Source organism: Podarcis gaigeae (genome assembly GCF_964106915.1).
Source record: "Podarcis gaigeae genome assembly, chromosome: 5".
Taxonomy (NCBI): domain Eukaryota; kingdom Metazoa; phylum Chordata; class Lepidosauria; order Squamata; family Lacertidae; genus Podarcis; species Podarcis gaigeae.
The window spans coordinates 65,048,699-65,072,024 of NC_139681.1; the positions used below are offsets into that span (position 1 = coordinate 65,048,699).

At 45.3% G+C, this 23,326-nt stretch overlaps 1 protein-coding gene across 2 annotated transcripts in view; it reads left to right on the forward strand.

The window, feature by feature from the left end:
- The first annotated feature begins 7,205 nt into the window (after positions 1-7,205).
- The window catches only part of SLCO2A1 (solute carrier organic anion transporter family member 2A1), a 57,818-nt gene continuing 41,697 nt past the window's right edge, over positions 7,206-23,326 (forward strand). For both annotated transcript variants that reach the window (XM_083741845.1, XM_083741846.1), the window contains exon 1: positions 7,206-8,283. In XM_083741845.1, the coding sequence (XP_083597971.1) occupies positions 8,206-8,283 (78 nt within the window). In that variant the 5' untranslated portion in view covers positions 7,206-8,205. The remainder of the gene's footprint in view (positions 8,284-23,326) is intronic.

Here is a 23,326-nt window from a genome sequence, read left to right on the forward strand (position 1 = left end):
TCAGGACTGCTTTTGACAGTCCTCGACCCAGTATACCTGAAGGAGCGTCTCCACCCTCATCATTCTGCCCAGACACTGAGGTCCAGCGCCGAGGGCCTTCTGGCGGTTCCCTCACTGAGAGAAGCGAAGTTACAGGGAACCAGGCAGAGGGCCTTCTTGGTAGTGGCACCCACCCTGTGGAACGCCCTCCCACCAGATGTCCAGGAAATAAACAACTATCTTTTAGAAGACATCTGAAGGCAGTTTTTAATGTTTGATGTTTTATCATATTTTTAATATTTTGTTAGAATAACTTCTTCTTTTTTCTGTTTCTAAAGGCTGTGTACACACCATACGTTTAAAGCACATGTCTCCTCACAAAGAATCCTGGGAACTGTGGTTTAACCCCCCCAGCACTACAATTCCCAAACTAGTTCCCAGGATTCTCTGGGGAGAGTTGTGTGCTTCACATGTGTTTCAAATGTGTGGTGTGTAGGTAGCCTGTCCCTTAAAACTCAGGGCCCATGACACACATAGCTCTCTAGCCAGAATTAGGAACACGGGTAGCTGCCTTTCACTAGGCCAGATCATTGGTCCATCCAGGATCATGCAACTAATACACCCCACTTCCTGCTGAGGTGGTTTCTCCATTTCCCAAAGGCCCCCCACAGGGATACTCAGGAACTGTCTCAAGAATATAAGAACATAAGAGCAGCCCTGCTGGATCAGGCCAATGGCCCATCTAGTCCGGCATCCTGTTCTCACAGTGGCCACCCTATTCCCTGTGGAAAACCAGCAAGCAGAGCCTGAGCTCATGAGGACTCTCCCTTCTTGTGGCTCCCAGGACACAGCAACTGGCATTCAGAAGACTGTGGAGACTCTAAAAGGAGGAAAGATTTAGCTTTCAAAAAGCTCCCCCCCCCCCGCCTTATAACTTGCCTTTGCCATTTTATTACTTTAATCATTTGTGCTCGCTGTTTTAATATCCCCGTACAAAGTGCTTTGCAACTCCTTCCCGAAAAACAGTATCTAAAAAATCAGAAATAAATGCGGAAATACTTCAGCTTTCTTGACTGCTTTCTAATCCTATTTCCTGCTGCTGAAAAGATGTGGAAACTGACAAATCGACAGGTAGGTTACTGTCTAGAAACAAATGCATCACATAATAATTAATTGACCTAGCATGTAAGGAGGTCAGTAGGAGGTTAAATGGACGATCACAGAAACCAGGGTAAAAATTACAAGATGGAAGGATATGCCCCACAGTATCCACCTCAGGTTTCTTATGTGGCACATTTTGGTATCTCACTGTGTCCTGTGTTGAAATAACCACAGGCGGCTTATTTAGCCTTCAAAGGGTAAATGGCAACTTCAAAGCTAAATGCTATACTATTCAAGCATTCAGAAACAAGGCTGGACATTAAAGTATGTGAAAGAGGGGGTGGGTGGGAGGTTGCTGTTCACTTGTCTCTCTGGTCTCTCTCCCCAAATGCCATCTAAGGTCACTTCCAGAAGTTCTGTTAATAGAATCATAGAATCGTAGAGTTGGAAGGGACCCTGAGGGTCATCTAGTCCAACCTCCTGCAATGCAAGAATTGCAACTAAAGAATCCCTGACAGATGGCCATCCAACCTCTGCTGAAAAGCCTCCAATGAAAGAGAGTCCACTACCTTCTGAGGTAGTCCCTTTTACGGTTGAACAGCTGTTTATTTCATAAAATTTATATACTGCTTGATTGAATACAGTGGTACCTCAGGTTACAGACGCTTCAGGTTACAGACTCTGCTAACCCAGAAATAGTACCTCAGGTTAAGAACTTTACCTCAGGATGAGAACAGAAATTGCGCGGCAATGGTGCTAAAGTGGTACCTCAGGTTAAGAACAGTTTCAGGTTAAGAACGGACCTCCAGAACGAATTAAGTTCTTAAACCAAGGTACCACTGTATAGGTTTAAAAAATTATATACTGAGGTAGATTAAACTCACACAAACTTTCTAAACATCTGGGCAGGTGCTGGAGAGAATACAGCAAAGGCATCTCTCTGTTATCAATGCACAGAGTTATGAAGTGCCAGTGCTGCCACACTAAATAGAGTTCTTACAGATGTGGGGCAGGTGTTATGGGGCACTTGTAAAAGTGCCAGTTCCGCAGATGGAAGTGGTTGAGTAAGTACATATGGGGTAAGGCCATCTCATAGGTAAATTGGTTCCAAGTTAAGTTCTTACCATCAAGAAATTCTTCCCAATGTTTGATCAGAATCACCTTTCTTATAATTTGGATCCATTGGTCCACCCCTTCAGTGCAGGAGAAAACAAGTATGTTCCCTCTTCCGTGTCACAGCCCTTTAGATATTTGAAGATGGCTATCATATATCCTCCCAGTCTCCTCTTTTCCAGGTTAAACATACCCAGCTCCTTCAACCATTCTTCATAAGGCTTAGTTTCTAGACCCTTGATCATCTGAGTCGCCCTCCTCTGCATACATTCCAGCTTGTCAATATCCTTAAACTATGGTGCCCAGAAATGGACACAAGACTCCAGGTGGGGCCTGACCAAGGCAGAATAGAGCAGTACTATGACTTCCCTTAATCTGGCCACTATATTTCTGTTGATGCAGCCTAGAATTGGATTTAGCTATTTTTGCTGATGCATCACACCACTGACTCGTGTTAAGCTTGTGGTCTACTAAGACCCCCTAGATCCTTTTCACATGTCCTACTGGCAAGCCAGGTGTCCCCCATCTTATATTTGCGCAACTGGTTCTTTCTGCCTAAGTGCAGAACTTGGCATTTGTCCCTATTGAAATTCATTTTGTTAATTTGGGCCCACTTCTCCAACCTGTTGAAGTCATCTTGAATCCTGTTTGTGGAGAGGTTAATTGATGTTGCATTAGACAAGTGTTTTCCCACACTTTCCAACGTTTTTTCCTGACACTTTCCTCACAAATTCCAGTTTTTTTGTTTGTTTTAGAGAATCAGGTGCAAGAGCTCCATATCAGCTTTTACCATGCAACCTGAATTAGCCAGAATGTGACTGAATCCCACTGGAAAATAGTGCCGCTAGACTGCAATCCTTACCATGCCTATTCAGAAGTAAGTCCCACTGAAATCAAGTAAGCAGGGTTAGGATTGCAGTCTTACAAACCTATGCCTATGTGGAATGCCCAATAAGTCCCAGTATTTAAAGGTTTACTATGATTACAATCATTAAAATAATTTTTCCTCGGGTTATTTTTTTGAAGACTCTGGTGGACCAAACCAGATGTTACATGGCAGAAGCATATAACAGCATCCTGACTTTTAAAACAAATTATTTAATGAAAAGCAGCCATAGAAGGCTGAAGCTGGGAGTGTTGAAATGGCAGCAGAGGGCTGCTTAAGTCTTTTCCCTGACTGCTTTTTTGTGATTAACCTCACAACAGCAGTACTCCAGCTGCTTCTCCTGCTGTGCGAGGTAAAAACGCATGGGGGGTGTGCTTGGGTGGGAAAAGCAGAAACCCTCTGCTTCCAATTGCATACACACACCCCTATGTTCCAGCTGGTTTTCACTTTAAAAACAACCCTGAGACTCCTGGACCTGCCTGCTTTGTAATGTATAATTTGGACTTGATTTGCTTCCACTGGAGGGTTATATGTTCAGCTGGAAGATAACATGTGGAATTATAAATAGTCAGTGGGGATGAGAGAACGTGTCGATTTCAGTCTCTCATTTTCCCAAGCTTAAGTTCAGTTTCCTACATTTTCATGATTCCCATTTACGATGGGGGGGGGAGTTCTGATGAAAATTCATGATCATTTTTTTTGCAAATTTCGCCCATATACACATTTTGTGAGCAATTTTCCCTTACACAGATTTTTGCAAAACAATTTTTCCAAATACAATGCATTTATGTATGTAACTTTCACTACTAGATGCATTTGCATGCAAACTTCTACCCTAGTAAATGGATTTTTGTACACACTGCTTGGCTTTAGGACAGTGTTGTCAAAGAGGTGCACATTTTGAAAGACTGCTGTGTTTCAGTTCTAGTGTTTCATAAAGTGTGAATTAGGTAGGTTTGCCTTTAGATGCAAAGTGAATCTTCCTCATCCCTAATTGCTGGAAATTGAGGAGAACTGATAAACTAGAGAGGATCCAGAGGATGGAACGAAGATAAGAAAGCGTTTAAGAATAAAACATGCATGCAATTTTTCCAAGGACACAACAGGCTTTTGTTAGAATGAGAGAGAGAAAAGTACATCAATAGCCGATGCAGAAATAATGTAGGATAATTATTTCCCATTACTGCAGGTAGGGCAACAGGTCACTGATTTAAGTGGCAATGTGTCGGTTTTCTTTAGAGGGGGAGGTTTGTACAGGAGGTATAAGAAAATTTGAGTAGGAAATGATTGCTGTCCTGACTCCCAATTGGCTGTATGGTTTGTTTGGGGAAACTCTTTGTGAATAGGGGGAGAACAGGCCCAGGATTTTTTTCTATGACACATCCAGGGATTTTGAGCTTGGGTTCTTCATTTACTATATTTATTATAGGTTTCCTTTGGTTGTTTACATTTTGTAATAATGTTTTGCCATTTATGAAAAGGGGGAAAGAGGAAAATAAGCATCCAGGTACAATCTCTTTCATATTATCCTTGCCTTGCTCCCAATTTGCAAGCCTCAAATGGTTAGCTTTCATCTATGGGACCTATCTGTCAAGGTTTGCCAACACTGCACCCACGGAGACATTTTTTTGTACCTGTGTGCCCAACCCCAGCTGAAATTAGGATTAATTGGGTTCACCTCCCCCAGCATAATTGTAGTGTGGGAGGGCATGCCAAAAATGCTCCCTGTTTTGAGGTTAAGCTTAAAATAATTCAATTGACTACAATTTCTGAAGCCAAATTTCAGCGTCGGGGGCAGGAAGGGACCTTGTGGGCGCCAGGCACCAACAGGCTTTCCCCCCAAGCCTAATTGCTGTGTGTGTTCTTCAGTGAAGGTTTATCTTCCTAGAAATTAGTCTGTTGTCTCCAGGAAGATCTCTTATCAAATCCCGTGTTGGGGGGGGAGCAAACCCTTTGCCCCACAAACTAATTTTTGGCAAGGAGAGTTAATGTGCACGCATGTGTGTGGTTTTGATACACATATAGTTGTCATGCATGTTGTGTGTGTACACATTTGTGTGTGGTTGTAATGTTTGCATGGTGACTATGAGTTTCTCTGGTTTGCATATGTGCCCACAGGCTCATAAAAGTTGACAGCTCCAAACCATACACACTTACGAAAAGCTAGAAGGGTGCAGCAGGTTCCATGGCTTATAGTTGGGAAATGATTCCATGGACTACTGGATTTTTCTGTGTATAAGATGTCCCCTATTTTTTGGGACCCCAAATTAAGGAAACGGGAGGAGATTGCCCAGAGGTGTTGACCTTTTTGGGGGGGATTACTGACAAATGCTGACCCGCCTGACCACTTCTGCCAATCGCACGCCTCCCCAAAGCCACCAGTCGTCTGCCCGCTTGCCGCCAGCAGTCGCCAATCACCCACCCAATTGCTGCATTAGCAACCAATCGTCAGCAGGCCTTGCCAAAGCCAACAATCACCCACCCAATCACCACTGACAATCTCCTGCTCACGGCTGCCACCAGTCGCCCGTCCCCCCTGCAATATCCGTGTATAAGACGACCCCCAATTTTTAACATTTTTTAATAATAAAAACCATCGTCTTATACATGGAAAAATATGGTATTTGGAACTTGGCAGTGTAGGATACTCAAGTTTGAGGTTATTTCATGCTGAATTTGGGGTTAAATGGATAAAAAAGGAAAGGGCTTATTCCAAGCAAGTTAAACACATGGCAAGTGATTTTGGAAAGCTGCCCAGTGGTGTGCTTTATTCTTCCGTAGATTCTGCTGGGGTTCTGAGGAAAGGATTTCTCTGTTTGTACTGCATCTTTTATGAAATTGTTTGTGCTAAGTCAAGGGGAACATCTAGTATGTGCCATTGCCCATGAGTCTTGCACTCCATTTGTAGCTTCACCTAAGAAGGCATTTTTTGTGGCCAAGTTTTCATCCATCTGCCATAAAAATCTCTTTGACCCAGAGACCTTAAAAAAAGCAAGAACTGGGGGTGGGTGGGAACCTATTTTAAGAACTAGTTATCATTTAACTTTGAGTGGCTAATATTTCATTCTAGGGACATGGCGTAATAGGAACATCAAGAGGCTGAGATCTTGCAGGTGGTGATCAAGATAAAAATGGGTTTCAAGTATAGTGAAAGGATGATGAGATGAGCTTTTGCTCGAGAGGGAGAGAAGATGGACACATCTCGATCTATTCCAAAAGCTGCAATGGAGATGATGAATAACTGTTCCCCATTACTGGAGGTAGGACATGAGGTGGTAGTTGATGCAAGTAACAGGTTGGTCGTTTCATTACAGGCTGACTTGAGAGGCAGAGGAATGGGAGTAGGAAAAATGTCACCTTTTGCTGTCTGTCTTCAGGGGTTTACTGAGTTCTTGGTAAAGGATAGACTTGGAGAACAAGTAGTTATTACAGAGGCTATGGAGGGACAGAAAACCAAGATACTAAGAGACTGTGGGCAGGAGGAAAGGGGGCAGCAGGCTGCCTGAGCTATGGAAAAATTAATGCCATATAAATGGATGTATAGAAGCTGAGATTAAGTACTGAAGAGTAGCAGACAAAGCTCTAAGATTACTTTGTGGTGCATGAGCTTTCATAAGGGAGCACTCATGGGAATGCCATTTTGTTGGTCTCTATTTAACTACTCCATACTACAGTGGAATGGGGAAGGACCCACAATAAAAGGGTCCACATCAGCTGGCTCACTGGAGAAGTTTCCCAAGTGTCACCATTTTCTACTAACAAGCAGCCTGAATATAACTGGGGTTTCTTGATCCAGATCTCCCCATGAGGCAGGAGGAGGGAAGAGACCTCAACTTGTAGGTGGAAAATGTTACTGGGGGCGGGGGATGCTGTCGTTGAAAGCTTCCCTTTTTTTTTTAGCTAAATACAAACACACACAATGCCCTGCCAGTAGAAAACTAATACAAGAAGGAAAAGGTCCCAGCCCCTCCTCTCCGTGATCTGCTAGTTTTCTCCTTGCAAGCGTTTGCTTATTGAAGATAAGATATTGAAGAGTTCCCTCACTTCATTTTGCTATACATGTAGACACAGATCAGGCAGCCCAGAGCCACCTCAGCCACGTTGGGGAGGTTAATATTTAATCGAATCGGTTCAATCCCGTTGGCCTCCCGGAGACGAACATGCTGGGCCGCTCGCGGGGTCAGGCCTCCGTTGTGTCAGTGCCTCTCGAGGAACTGCGGGACGACTGGGCTTCCAAGCAACGGGGGAAAAGAAGCGCCCACCGGCTAGGTTCGCCTGCTTGGACCATGTTGTCTGCAGGAACAGCGGCCCGCCTCGCTCCGAGCTGCAGAGAGCAGCCTAGGCCACGGCGAGGCCCTTCTCCGTCGAGGCCGGCCGTGCGTAAAACGGCCGGGGGAGATCGGTTCTTTTGCGCAAACGCCCCGTGCCACGGGCGCCACTCCCCGGCCAGGGGCCTTTGGAAAGCTAAGGGCTGGAGCCAAACCGACCGCAGGTCGAAGCCTGACCTCGCACATGTGGAGGGCGCATGCCGTGCTCGGAGAGACTGCGAGCGGCCTCGCCCACCACCCCACCGACGACGCTTTCACAAGAGGCCCCGACGGCAGGTTCAGCCGGAAACCTCGGAGAAGCAGCCGGAGCCTGCAGCCCCACGTCTCCCCACGGAGCGCGCGGTTTTGGAGCCGAGGAACTCGGAGGGGAAGGGATTTGCCGGCGCTCCCTCCTGAGGGTCTGACTTCCTGCGGGGTTGATCTCTTGGGAGGGATCGAGAGAGAAATTTTGCCCGTCCCCTCGGAGAGCGAAAAGCTCCCACCTGCTTTTCGGGCGGGAAGCGCCGTGTGCCCGGTGGCGCATTTCCCAGCGCCTGCTTTTACGCACTAGAGGGAAAGAGGGAGGAGAAAGAAAGTTTCATCATCGCTTCGGAGTGCGCCGCAGAGTTATAAAAACGGCACGCTCCGCGCTCTTTCGCCCGGGCAGCTTTCCGTACTGGCTCGCGGGGAGGTTGCGAAGAAGGCAGGCACCTGAGCTAGGCTGTTCACGAGCGCGGGCAACGAGGGACGGGCTGCTGAGGCTCCGGGCTAACTCGCCCTTTGTCTCCCGAGGAGTCTCCAGATCGCGCCGAGCAGACCATGGGGATGGCGCCGGAAAACGGCAAAGCGCCCAGGATTGGGAACACCTGCTCCGCGAGCGTCTTCTGTAACATCAAGGTAAGGGGTCCCCGGATGCAGCTTTGCTGCTTGGGGGATGGTGCAATGGCTTGTTTCTCATTCATTACTTTGAATGAAACTGTGTGTATTTTTTATGTTCGGGCTTTTTTGGAGTTCGGCTTCTGTAGCGCACGAGTACTGCCAGTCAGTCCGACTCCCGGTGCCAAGGAAGCGCTTGCTCTCAAAGCGACCTCCGAGCGCATTTAGTTAGAGACTGGACTGGGTTCATCTCGTGGTCGTGGATTCCACTGACAGCAATCTGTTTCAGATTTAAATTCCCAGAGTTGGATGCAATCCTGTGCCCACTTACCTGAGAGTAAATCCCATTGAACTAGGTGGAATGTAATCCTGAGCAGCCCTGCATAGGATTGCACGGCTGAGGCTGCAATACTGTTTGCGTTGTACTGCGCAACCCTGACTATAGGAAAATCATGTAAATTGCACTGGTTTTAAGTTACCCTATTCCAAACTCTGGGAGGAATTTGACCTGCAATTCCCTTTTTGCCAGCTAAGTTCTGCTGACTTGCCAGGTCATGAGATGGATTGAAAGGGATTTGGAATAGCCTCTCCTTGCCCTGTCCCATCCCTGCCACACACCCTTTTTTGGACTTAAACCAGCATAAATTATGTTGATTTAAATTCCGCTGGTTGAACTCCAGGTTTGGATTGTATGTAAGCCTCACTGAATTACTTATGGGTGAACACGGATAGGACTGGGGAATAAGGCTGCAGTTCTATGCACACTTACTTGGGAGTAGTAATCCTCGCTGAACACAGTAGGACATATCTCTGAATAAACTTGCATAGGGTTGTGCTATTATTTTGCAGTCTTGTGCACACTTACCTGAAGTAAATGCTAAATAACTAAATGGCAATTATTTTTGAGTTTAACAAACACTGAATATATTGCTCCGGTTGCAACACAGTCTAGATAGGGATCATAAAGTGGCATATAAATTCTCCATTGTACCTGTAACCAACATTTCTAGTGCTCTTCTCTCCTCACCGACAAACGTCTGGCTTTATTTACCTGCACCTGAGTGCTTTCACCCCAATCCACAGATTTGTTAACCTGGAACTCAGTGGGAATTGATTTTTAATTCAAAGACCATGCCTTGGATGGTGCTGTAAATAATTGCTTCTCCTCTGGAGTGGAAGCCGTCCTTACTTTTGCCTTCTGGAAATCTTGATGTTCCTTGGTGTTGCTGTTTTAATCCTCCCTCTTTTATCTCTCCCCTCCCCTTATTGGAGATGATACTCCATAAATGGATGAACGTTGTCTCTTGAACGTGTGTGCATTTCCCTGCCTCATATATGAGTAATAATGACACTCAGAAGTACTGTATTTTTCACTTCATAAGCGCACCTACTTTTTTTTGGGGGGGGGAGAATTCAAGAAAAAAAATAAGCGGCTCTTGGGGGCTTTTGCAGGAGGTGGGGGAAGTGAGAGAGCCTCGCTCTGTTCCTTCCTCCACCTCCCGCAAAAGCCAGGGATAGCCGTGCGAAGCTTCCCTAGGGCAGCAGGGTGAAGGCTCCCCGCTGCCCTGCGGAGGCTTTGCGGGCTACCCCAGAGCTGCTCAGGAGCTTGATGGGGCTGGCGGGGGAAGCCCAGCTTTCCCCCACCCCCAGCCCCAAAGAGCAGGTCGGGGCTGGTGGGGGAAGCCCAGGCTTCCCCCACCCAGCCCCAGGGACCACACATTCGCTCCATAAGACGCACAGACATTTCCCCTTAGATTTTAAGAGGAAAAAGTATGTCTTATGGAGCGAAAAATACAGTAAGTAGCGGTCGTTGTTGCATGCTGTTGCCGATCCAGAAGATTGCCGAAGTGCTGAAGGATGCTGTCTTTGCAGAGGACAGTCTGGCTTAGCAGCATATTCCTCTTGCTGAGAGAAGCAGGGCAGCTGCTAACCAGCTGGGGAAAGAAGTATAGCATCTGATCCCCTTCCTTAGCAGTCGGTGGCCACCAAGGAAGTTCAGAAATGAGAAAAGGAAATAAAAGTGAAGCACAATGGCTTTATCGAGAGGGAGGTCTTAATACAGTGCTGTGGGGCATGCTGTGTTGAGTGCATGTTTTGCACTTGTGTATTTTTTGTAACTAAAAAGAAAATAGGAGCTTTGTGCGGCAATCTGATTTGGGACTATGCTGTGGATAGGGAATTCTAGGCTCTGGGTATGATGATCTAATGTTGGGGGGTGGGGACACTCTCTCTTTAGATGGGAATGTGTACTATTTGGCTTTGGTTGGACAGTGTCCTCGAAGCTACTAACATGAGTTTGACCAAACTGCGGGAGGCGGTGGAAGACAGGAGTGCCTGGTGTGCTCTGGTCCATAGGGTCACGAAGAGTCGGACACAACTAAACAACAACTATTTGGCTTACTGCTGCATTAGGGGGCCTTCCTGATTATTCTGCTGAATGGAGACCTGGTCTTTTGCCCCAAAGTCCTGCCTTAATGGCACCACTTATGAGAGCAGGAGGGAGTTAACCCCCTCCTACACATTATGGTCCTGGTGAAAATTGCTCCCTCCGGTGCTGTTTACATGGGGAAGGAAACTGGTACTGGTGCAGTTAGCAGCTCCCCCTCCCCGGAGGGGGGGGGCAAATAGATCACAAAGCAGGGAGGGGGAGGATTAAGTGCTTCCATATTGCCCTGCCCACCCAATGGCCCTTGTCTGGATCTTTCCCCCACCATTTGACTGCTCTTTTTGATGGCACAAGTGCAACCCATGCATGCAATGTAGTGTGTAGTTTGGTACCACTGCAGCCAGATGCATGCATATATCAACAGAAAGTGCCAATAAAATGATCATTATGATATATTTATTTATTTATATTGATGGGACTTGATCCGAGCGAGTGCTCATAGCTTTGCAGCTTTAGAATTCAATCCTATAGCATCTTTCTTGACCTTACAGGTCCAACCTGAGCGGGAGAGCTCTGGAGAGAGAAAAAGTACCTTTAGCTGGGCAAACTTTCCCAAGAGGGAAACTGTTTCAAGAGGAAACTTCCAGTTTGTATGAATAAAGGATGAAAATAAGAAAAGAAAAAAGTCCTGGTGGGAGGGAAAAGAGTTTCAAGGGAAGCTGTTGGGATTAGTAGCAGAATCCCAAATGAGAGTGGAGGGATAGAAACCTGTTTAGATTGAGAGCTCTTTGGACAGTGATGAAATTGCTGTAAGCTTCCCTGTCCAGGGACAGAGTTGGGTACAGATAAATAAACACTTGTCATCCTAGGGAACTGGTCATGGGTGTAAATACATTGCAGATGCCCAGAGAAGCACAATCCTATATTTCCTTCCTTGAATGGCACAGCAACGGGGACATATTTTTCCAATGAGTCTCACTTGCACATTCCAGAGCTGGTGAAGAGGTGGAGGCAGTTGTATGTTGGTCACTAACGTTATGCAACCGTGCTGTTTACAATCTTGACAATAGCAGTGCAGAAAGGGTTTTTATCAGCGTTCCCATAATAAATGTGAGGTTTCATGAGGCAGGCTAGCCGATTATAAGTGCTTTGGCTGGCTCAGGGCGTGCAGGGAGGAAAGCCCTCAAGTGAGAACAAATATTCCCTGCCTTGAATTTTTCTGGGTCAAAAGCAAACACGCTTGACCTTTTTCCTCCCTTCCCATTCTCAGAGTTGGGATAGGCCCTACAAAGTGAGCATACTGGTGCGCTTACCTAGGATAACTCTGTAGGAAGAAGCACCTTTAATCATTAATATTAATAACATCAATAAATGTATTGCCTGTCCTTCACCAACGCCAAGTTGCAGGGCAGTTTACAAGAATTCGGTATTAAAACTAGTTACAATAAATTACAGTCATGGGAATAGGGTGGGTCCCGAACACACACTTCTCAAGTGTCAAAGGTAAAGAGGTGTGTTTTCAGCATTTTATTGTTATTATTACTGTTCATTTTACAGCTTTCTGTTTTTAAAGGGAATATATTCAAAGCCATTTATAGCCTAAATTAAAACATCAAATTAAACAATCCAGAATAAAATGCTACAAAGTCAAATAAAAAGTATACATTCAAAGCAACATGTTTAACAGGGAACTAAAATATTATCTTAAAAGATTTCAAAATAAAACATTACAAAGGAGGTCAGGTACAGAATGCACATTTAGCGCAGCAAAGTTAACAAAAAAGCAATTATCCTAAACACTTCAAAAGAAAACGTTACTAAAGGAAGTCAGATATAGAATGCACATGTAAAGCAGCATAATTAACAAGAGGATAAAATGTTATCACAAGTATAGAACATACCTGCTGCCGTTGCTGCAAATTGTCCCAATGATGGTTCATGGCAGGCGGCGGCTGTGGAAGCTCAGGCTTGATGACCTGGGTCTACACTAAGACACAGCCCTTTGCAGAAAGCTGCATAGTGATGGTGTCAGGAGAATCTCTCTAGGGAAGGGAATTCCACAGCTTAGGGGCTGCCATGGAGAATGGCCTCTCTCAGGCCACCACTATCCCAAACTACTTACCCTACCAGGTCAAATGAGTTTGCTTTGTGTCTGATGCAAATGTTCTACATAGGGCCTCTGGAGCTAACCCTGTACTCTGTGGTTGAACAACATCATGGTCTTTGTAAAATGATTTAGAACCCGAGCAAAGCTTGTAGCACCAAGCCAGCATTAAATCCGGACAAGAAGTTTGTAAATAAACATATCTTTGCCACGAGCCCAATAGTCAGTGACTTGCTGTTTCACAATACCTTCAGCTGCAGTGAGTTTATCTGTTACCTTTGCATTTATTGTTGCTGCATTTTTATCTTGCCCTCCCCCCCAAGTATCTCATACGTAGTTCTTTTCTCTCCCCATTTTGTCCCCAGAGCAAGGCTTTGAGCTAGTTCAGACTGATAGTGTTGCGAGAAAATGATAGGCCATGAGTGGGCATTTGAACCCGAGTTCCCCTTTTTCTAATCCAACTTTCTGCTCACTATGCTGGTTCATCCCCGTGGCTTTTATACGAAGGTGGGGTGGAGGACCTTTTTCGAGAGGACCACATTCCATCACGGTGAACCTCCCAGAGGGTGGCATGCCAGTGGCAAAAACCGGTCAAAGGGTGGATATGATCCATACCTTTAGCACAGTAGGCTGCATTCCAGCCAAGCAGAAGTCAGAGGCTTCTGCATAGTCACCCATGTATACACTCCACACACTTCTCTCCATGCACCGGCGAGGCGAGCAGTTTAAGGACACATTTCAGCCAGGCAAAGGCGCTTGGGGAAGTCAAGAGGCTGGACTGGTGAGGAAGTGTATCCTGGGGAAAGCAGGCTTGGCCTAGAAAGCTGCATCTGCCCCACCCCATCCCCTGGCTTGAGGTTCCCTACTCCTGTTCTACACCCACTCAATTTGTGGAAACTTCACCTTGCCATTTCTGAATGGGGTCATAGTCACCTTTCAAATCCCACAGCAGTTGTGTTTCTCTACAGTTTTGTGTGCCTGCACATGTGGAAACATGCTGTTTAGTCTGGCAGCAGGACCACGGCAGAAATTCATTAGTATTCATTAGCCAGCATGCTAAGTTTGAAGCTTTCCCTGGTTTCCCCCATCGTAAGAATGAACGCTGGTGTTGGCACAATGATGATTTTGCTACCTTTTGTTGTTGTGTTCCATCGGCATGGCAAGTTTGCTTGGGATGGGCTCTCTCCACCTGGCAATCTGTTTGCTTGCAAGCCAAACGGATGGAGAGCAGCAGTCCCGTGTTCCTCTCCGTTATGACAACAAGGCAGCCCTGCCCCTGGCGGGATGATGTCTGTGTGGAGCTGAGGTTTAGTCCTCACTTTGTCTTCCCCAGGCGAGAGCTGGGGCAGTGCCAAGACCCTACCTGCGCAGACGTTGTTGGCTGTGCCAGAGAAACTAAACAAGCAGCGTTACTTTCATAAGCTCCAGCAGCAGCTGCTAAACATTGCTCTGGTTCCGGTACAAGGCATTTCTCTGTTAAATACACCCCTCAAGCTCTGGTCTGTCGGCACAAGATAATGGAGCTCCTATTTGTTTTATGGCATGGTGTTTACAGAATGCCTTTCTCAAAAGTTACTCCAGAAATAACAAACAGCAGCCTTTTCAGAGAAAGCCCTCTGTGCTGAGTATTTCTTTCTCTGTGCCCCCCCCCCCACATCCCGGTTATCCTTCATCTGCTGTGGGAGAGGTTGAATCACTTCCACATGACTCTTGAGGTGGGAGCTCAGAGGCCCCTAACTGCTGATGTTTAGCCACAGCTAGTGACGGAGGAGGAGGAAGAGAAGGGAGCTGGTACTGCTAGTATCGTGGTCCTTAGATATCTGCTCATCATGGCAAATTCATAGATAAGAAGCTGCACGGAGACATTTGGGAGCTTCTGGGGAATTGGCAGCTGAAAGTAATAAGAGTTGCTGAGGAAGTGGATTGTTAACAAAAAAAGTAAAGGTAGCTTTTTTGGACCGTGATGAAATATCCAAAATCTATTTTAGGACAATACCCTTTATTAAACTTGTCTTGTGAAATAACGTGCAAGCTTTTGAGTTTTAAAAAAATTCTTCCATCAGGCTGGATGGCTAAGAAAGCGGCTTAGGGAAAATGGAGACGCTGAGCTGGCGGTCATGCCATGAGTCTGCATCTGGTCAGAGTCTTATGGCCCAATGTGGGAGGAGGGGCTAACATCCTCATTCAAACATCTCCTCCTTCTGCCCACATTCTGCCATAAGACTCTGACCAGATGCAGATTCATGGTGTCTTCCACGAGTTCCTTCCACTTTGCTTTGTTTTAATTTAGCCTGGTGGAGAGTTTTGGAAAACCTGAACGTTTTTCCTCTTACTTTGTAAGATTGTTCTTGCCCTAATAATGGAAAACCTCAGTTCATAATTAAGCAACCAGAAATGCCAGATCTGATTTGAAGTTCATCTCCATTTCAGCATGGGGAAAAGGGGAGATCATCTCAAACAAATGCATTGGCTGTTCTTTTGTTTTAAAGGTTCAGGAAAGGCTGATTTTGATCAGAGGATGGTTAGGATTGCTGGCTAAATCAATCCTAGTCCAACCTCTGGAATGGTATCTGTGTTAAGTCTCTTGCAGCAAAACCAATGTCGTACCTTCAAGATCAATACATTCTTTGTGGCATCAGCTTTTGTGGCCTGCAGAGTCCACTTCATCAGCTGTATGGAGCATTACCCTCAATTGGCAATTAGGTGTGCATGTGTGTGATACACACATTCGGATGCAAAAAAGTATACAGTCTGCAACAAATTCAATTAAGCAGCCATTCACACCAGCAGTCATAGATGCCCCTATCTAGGCATTGCCCATCTTAGTTCAATATGTATCAACAGAGACAGAAGCCCATACTCAGACCAAAACTGTGTATATTTTGTACTGAAAATCTAAAATGTGTTTGCTAAGGAGAAGTAAATTTGGTGACCTATATACACTATACAAATCAGGGCCAGGCCAGGCTCCAGGGCCCAGCAATATCACTTGCTTTGTAATCTATGGTGGCCAGGAATTCAATGATGGCCAAGAATTCATAGGAAGCTGCCTCATACCAAGACAGACTGACAGAGCGGGGGATAGACCATTCTTTCTCCACCAGTCCCCTTGTTAGAAGGACACTGTTCACAAGCATAAGCTCCATTTCCATGCCTGGTCATGAAGAACACCCCTGCTCCCCTCTCATGAAAGGCAGGAAGCTAGTCTCTTGGCTGGCTAGTAAGTTTCCTTGGCTGGCTTACTCATTTCAAGAAATGCATCCAGTTTTTGTAAGTGTCTGACAGTTGAGTCAGGCTTACAAGAAGCCATTTTTCTTGTCACCCATGGGGAATGAGATTCTCCCCCACCCGCACCCCAGTGATTGGGCAATCTCATTTCTGTGAATGGGAAGAGAGTTGCTTCCTTTGTGGCTTGTCTAACATGGGTATGTAGAAGACAGGATCACTATTAAAACCCTCTGAAGACTAGTTCATTCTGTTAATTTATTTGCAAGGTTAGCAAGCTCCTTGACCCTCAGCTCAAAAAGGTTTCGGTTGAAGCATTTAAAGTAAGGACGAGAAGTAATAATGGCCTTGAACCCATTAATAGGTGTTGTGTGCCTGACTGGTGGAGTTGCTTCTGATGTCATTCCTTGGATTGTACACATTTTACTGAGGCTTGGAAGCCAGATTCCTCCCAGCTCTAAGAAATGTCAGCCTTTGCTCAGAGCAAATGTGCGGCAGTTGAAAGGATGTTGCAAGGCTCCCTTGCTGCCTTTTTACCTGGTTCATGTAATGTTGGTAGGAAAGCAGAGTGTTGATAACTTCATGATTGAATCAGGATGTAGTGTGTGTTTATCTTGGCAGCAGCACCAAAAGTGGGGGGTAGTTTGGAGGAGGAGAGATCTCTGTAAATGAGAGAGAGAGAGATGGTTCTTTTCTTTTCAAAGAGACCTTCCTGCTTTTTGCCTTGCTGAGACGAGCTGGAGAGAATAAGTCGGGAAGTAAGTCCTATTGAGTTCAGTGGGGCTTACTCTCAGGTAGGTGTGCCTAAGTTGTGCAGCCTTTGCAAGCTCACTCAAAAGTAAGTCTCCCTGACTTCCACAGGACTTGCTTCCAAGTAATTATGCACATGATTACGACCTCATTACAGCAATGCACACTTATTAGGGAACAAATCCTGTTGAGCTTGGCGGGACTTGAGTAAACATATTTAGAGTTGGGCACACAGTGGTACCTCAGGTTACATACGCTTCAGGTTACATACACTTCAGGTTACAGACTCCGCTAACCCAGAAATAGTGCTTCAGGTTAAGAACTTTGCTTCAGGATGAGAACAGAAATCGTGCTCCGGTGGCATGGCAGCAGCAGGAGGCCCCATTAGCTAAAGTGGTGCTTCAGGTTAAGAACAGTTTCAGGTTAAGAACGGACCTCCGGAATGAATTAAGTACTTAAACCGAGGTACCACTGTAGCTGCTTCTCTCGACCAGCACACCTTTTGGTGGCAGTTGCACATTAAGGACACACACTCTTTCAGAAGCATGAAATAAACCACTTATTGCTAGGTGACACAAACACACACACACTCTGGCTGTGTACACACCATATATTCAAGGAACATTCAAAGCACATTCCCCCACCTGAAGGGAACAACCTTCAGAAATTACAGTTTCCAGGATCATTCCAGGGGAGAGAGGAGAAATGTGTTTTGAACATCTCGTCTAAAAATTGTCCTGTGCTGTTTAGTGGGATTTTGCCTTCTTGCCAGCGCCTTTCTCGAGTGAGATGTCAAGTTGCATTTTGACATGGACAACTGCCAATCATAAGGCCAGAGTGACCCGCAAGTGCCCAGAGAGGGCAGCTGTTGCCAGCTGAGCCAGGCCACTCAGGGAAAACAAGTGCAGGCAGGCCCATTTTTCTGAGGGAGGGTAAGGTGGCTCCATGCCGAAATCTCACCAAGGAGTGGTCACCACAGATAAGACGAGCACGAGCATATTAAGCAGCGGGAGCTCCTGATTCTGTGGGCAAGGGCATGGCCTCCAGTGTCGGTATGAGAAGGGAGGTTACCTAAGTGCATAGGTCAAGAGAAAAAACAAAAGGGATTTGAAAACTTAGAGGAAACTCTGGTAATCCCCACTCCCTGCACTTATCTAGCACAGAGTAACAGTGCAAGTACAAAGAGCCAGATATGGAACCATGTGCGCACACACGCACTCCAGGAATCCGGAGTCTGCAAACAAACTGATGGATTGTTGGGTAACTAAACCAGCAGGGCCTTTATTGCAGTGATACAGCAGTAGGAACAGCGCTTGCTGAGGAGGGGAAGCCCTAATGAATAGGTGACAAACCTGAGGGAGAGAATTCCTTTGACGGTGATTTGTCCATAGTAGTCTTTGAGGATCAGGGAAGCAAACTTAACTCAGGTAATCAGCATGATTGCTGTTAACTGCAGCTTTTAAGGTATTTCTTGATTGTATTTTAATACCATCCTTCCCCTTGACCCAAGAAGCTTAGGGTGGTTTACATGGATTTTTGTAGGAGTGAAGGAAGCTGCATTATGTTGTCCAACCATTGGTCCATCTAGCTGAATATTGTCAATGCGTTCCTCCTTTCTTTTCTGCAGACCAGTGGCGTAGCGTGGGTTGTCAGCACTGCTGCAGACGGACCCTGTGAGGCAAATCACAGGCCGTGTGAGACAGTGACTTGCCCAATGTCACCCACTGAGTTGAGGTTTGAGCCCCTAGCCTGGCACTCTGTCTTGGCATTTCCCAACCACAGGTTCCCCACCCCTCGGGTTACATACGTTTCAGGTTACAGACTCCGCTAACCCAGAAATAGTGCTTCAGGTTAAGAACTTTGCTTCAGGATGAGAACAGAAATCGTGCCCCAGAGGCGCGGCGGCAGCAGGAGGCCCCATTAGCTAAAGTGGTGCTTTAGGTTAAGAACAGTTTCAGGTTAAGAACAGACCTCCGGAATGAATTAAGTACGTAACCAGAGGTACCACTGTAATACATTCTTACAGCTCTTTAGAATATAAAGATTACACAGTAATTCGTTGTTAATAGGTTAGCCATAGCAAAGAAGGGGAGACACAAAGAAACCTGACTGGCACACCAGCAACAAATAATGAATCATAGAATCATAGAGTTGGAAGAGACCACAAGGGCCATCGAGTCCAACCCCCTGCCAAGCAGGAAACACCATCAGAGCACTCCTGACATATGGTTGTCAAGCCTCTGCTTAAAGACCTCCAAAGAAGGAGACTCCACCACACTCCTTGGCAGCAAATTCCACTGTCGAACAGCTCTTACTGTCAGGAAGTTCTTCCTAATGTTTAGGTGGAATCTTCTTTCTTGTATTTTGGATCCATTGCTCCGTGTCCGCTTCTCTGGAGCAGCCGAAAACAACCTTTCTCCCTCCTCTATGTGACATCCTTTTATATATTTGAACATGGCTATCATATCACCCCTTAACCTCCTCTTCTCCAGGCTAAACATGCCCAGCTCCCTTAGCCGTTCCTCATAAGGCATCGTTTCCAGGCCTTTGACCATTTTGGTTGCCCTCCTCTGGACACGTTCCAGTTTGTCAGTGTCCTTCTTGAACTGTGGTGCCCAGAACTGGACACAGTACTCCAGGTGAGGTCTGACCAGAGCAGAATACAGTGGCACTATTACTTCCCTTGATCTAGATGCTATACTGCCCTGTACAATGAACTTTTTAAAATAACGGGGGAATAAGGCAGCAGCAAAGTTTCAGCCTTCAAAAATGGGGCCGATGAAAAGCAGTTTGGTAGTCAAGGCAGCTGTTCAGTGCCATGCTCCTGGGTCTCTGCTGGTGTGGTGGCAAAGAAAACAGGAGAGGAGGGTGGAGGCAGAAGGAACTCAAGGCAAGCAGGAGAATGCCCCATGTAGAAATTTTTTGTAAAGCCATATTTCTGTACTGGTTTATCATAAAATATCAGGGTGGTGCAAAACAGTAAGACATAAAACACTATTTAAAAACAATACAAATAATAATTAAAGGGATTGGCTGATCAGTCAAAACCACAGCAAACACCTGTTTTGTGAAAAGGCCTTCAAGAGATGGCTGAAAGTCAAAAGCAGGAATGGCTGCTGAATCTCTGCTGGGAAAGTGTTCACCACAGCATGGAACCAACAGCACCAAATGCCTGACTTCGAATGGAGGCCAATTGAGTCTCTGTAATATGGCGGGCAGCTAACAGCAACACTGGCTTGTACGGAAGCATTCTCAATTTGTTTTCTTCTGGAATTGTCTTCTGTTAAAGGCCCACCAAACTTAAGTATGGTTTTTGGAGAAGTTGGCCGTAAGTGGAATGTCACCAAGCCTGGTTTGCGTAGTTTCTAGCACTCAAGTCCAAATGTTGAATTTTCAATAGTTCATCTAATGAAATGCAAAATTGCTCCTGAATAATTTTCTTGCAGTGGCCTTCTGCAGGCTGCTTGACCCTAATCATCCAGAGTCTTGGGGCTTTTCAGATCAGATCTCTTCAGACACTGCAAAAACTGTATGGCAATAAAGATGTTGAGAAGCTTTTAACAGACATTTCCTTAAAAGGCCAGTGCTTTTTTGAAACGTTGACTTCATAGAAATTCCTCTCTTTCTTTTGTGCAAATTGATCTCTTTGTATAATAACCATCCCCAGCCAGGCTATAAATCACTGCCTTCCATGAGGTGACAACAGCTTAAAGAGTTTTCTCAATTGTCTGGGCATCCCCCATTGACCCCAAGACAGTGCTCTGATACAATATGATCACATGCACCGCACCAGGCAGTGATTTGTTGGTTAGATAACATACTATGAGTAAGAGATGGTAACAAAACTGACTCTCCTGCCTTTACTGACACACACATGCTTGCAAACACCGAACATGGGATAGTGGTTGACAGTATGTCATTTAGGCTTAGTTTACTTAAATCTTTGCTTGCAGCCAGCAACTCTCTCTCCGTGCTGCTTATTCATTCCTGGGGTTTTTTCCCCTTCTGGCACAGTAGTATCTGGTAGATGGGAATAAGATATTTGTGGGCTTGGGCTAATGCAGGCACCCCCAAACTCAGTCCTCCAGATGTTTTGGGACTACAGCTCCCATCATCCCCAGTGGTTAGGGATGATGGGGATTATAGTCCCAAAACATCTGGAGGGCTGAGTTTGGAGTGCCTGGGCTAATGCATGGCAAATTCTGCCCTTATAAGTGATTTGAGAAGAAACTACCACTTGCACCCATCAAACGCTTTGATTCTCTGGTTTAAATATGATCTCACAGCTACTGAGAGAGACACCTGGATCTCTCTGGATTAAAATAGCCTTATATTGGTTCACAGAGCTTACAGCAGTTTTGAAACCTCTTGAGTTTTTACAGCCAAAGTGTCTGTGATTGGCTTTTCCTGCCGAGGATGGGGGAATTTGTCAGTTCCTCCAAGTTTCAATGTTTTTCTACTTTTAAGTCCAGTTCTCCCCATTTCCATGCACAGTGTGGGGTTGTTGGGGTTTGTTTTTTAAGTCCCCGTGAAAATTCATCAGTGAATTTCTCTTAATATACAAATATTTCTATGCATTTTTGCGTAATGTAAACATTGTTGCAACGCAATTCCCCCTAATATAATGCATGTTTGTATCTTATTTTCACTAATATGTGCATTTTTATGCATGCTTTACCCCGCTACATGCTGTACACATTCCTTGGCTGGAGAACTGCATTGCAAAATTCAGATAAGAGCGAATTTCAAAGATTGGCTGTGTTTCTGTTCGTGCATTTTGGGAAGTGCAAATTAAGTAGGTTTGCATTTCAGCATGAATGGAATCTAATCTCTCCCTCCACCCCTAATTCCTACCTAGGTGTTAAGTCCAGGCTCTCTGTTTTCCCCCACCCTTCTAAAGGTAGTGGGATTCTATGTTCTTTTCAACTGGATTTTATTTTATTTATATAGCACCACCTGACCCAAAGAGGTTGCAAACTAAAATTCAACAAGGAGGAAGCAACAGAGAAATGGGAGGAAGTGGGAGCAGGGTAAAAAATAAAAAGGAAAGGAAAGTGTATTGTTTCAGATGTATGTGCTAGACAGAAACGTTTCAACAGGCAGCTAAAAGGCCAGAAAGGTGTGTTTTCGGAATGCCTTTCCCAGTCAGTTCTGGTAGGTACCTTTGTTACTATCTTGCTCAGTGCTGGTTTAAGACCTTTTTTGTTTTCCAAAGCTTTTAACTGAATTTGTTGTCCCTGCTGATCTGTTTGTTTTACTGGCCGCTGTTCCTGTGGCTGTTTTAGAAATTGTTTTGCTGACTGCTGCTGCTTATTTTGTTGCGCTGATTTCTTAAATAGCCTTTTGTCATTGAGTTTTTATGATGTTTTCTGTTAGCTGCTTTGGAGATTTGAGTGGAGGAAAGCAGCAACTAAACATTGGAAGTAAAATTATGGCCTTTTTAACTGAAAAGTTTTCAAAAGGCAAATCATTTGTGTGACATAGGATTAGACTGCACATCTGGAGCCCATCTTATACATGTCTACTCGGAAGCAAGTTCCATTGAGTTCTGTGGGATTTACCCTCAAGGAAGTGTATATAGTCTTATACCCCAAGTTAGTTGCATTTGGTTCCCATTATTTCAGAGGAACCTAAACTGAAGTCATGACTGACTTTTCACATTGATGTTAGTGGGACCTCAGTGGGACTAACTTAGGTTATATTCGACCCAATGTGAAGTGCACTATAGCCAGTGTGGAGTCATGATTCGACTCTGTCTAGAAAGAGTTCAAATCTCCATGCCGATGTGAACCGCCCTGAGTGGCTGGGGGCCAACCATTGTCTCTCAACTGAGCCTACTACACAGGATTCTTGTGAAGATAAAAGTGAGATCACCCCCATCCATATTGGCCATCATGAGCTCTTGGGAAGCTGGCTATGTTGGGAACAGGACTAGACGGACCTTTGGTCCAATCTAGCAAGGTTCTTATGTTTTGCTACTGCAAATGCCACTTAAAAATTTAAATCCTCTGTAATACTGATTGTGTTTAAAACAGGCATAGTCAAACTCGGCCCTCCAGATGTATAGGGACTACAACTCCCATCATCCCTAGCTAACAGGACAGGAATGATGGGAGTTGTAGTCCCAACACATCTGGAGGGCCGAGTTTGCCTGGTTTAAAATGTCTTGAAGGCTGTCAGTACATGCTTTGAGCTGCTGCCTACTCATCATTCATGCAACCACTTACTAGATGTGGACTCATTGTGTGTCAGCAATTCCCTTCCTGCTGTTTCATACTTCGAAGGTGGAGAAATTGTAGTGCAGATAAGAGCAATTGCCTCTGGGTCTCATTTTGATGATGGTGGTGATGGTGATGTTTTCAGGGCGATGAGAAGAAATTCAGACATTACCTTGCCCTGCCCTTTCTTGCCCCCCTCCATTTCCCTATGACTAGATTTCTAGAGGGCTATGTCTAAAAGTGCTTTTTATCTGTTAGCACAAAGATGCCAAGGCAGGCTCTTCTCCTTTGCTCCAGCTCCCTTTGTTCCACTCTTGACAACAGAAAAGCAGCTCAAGACTGGGCTTAACTGTACTCATCTTCCCCCCCCCCCCCCACACG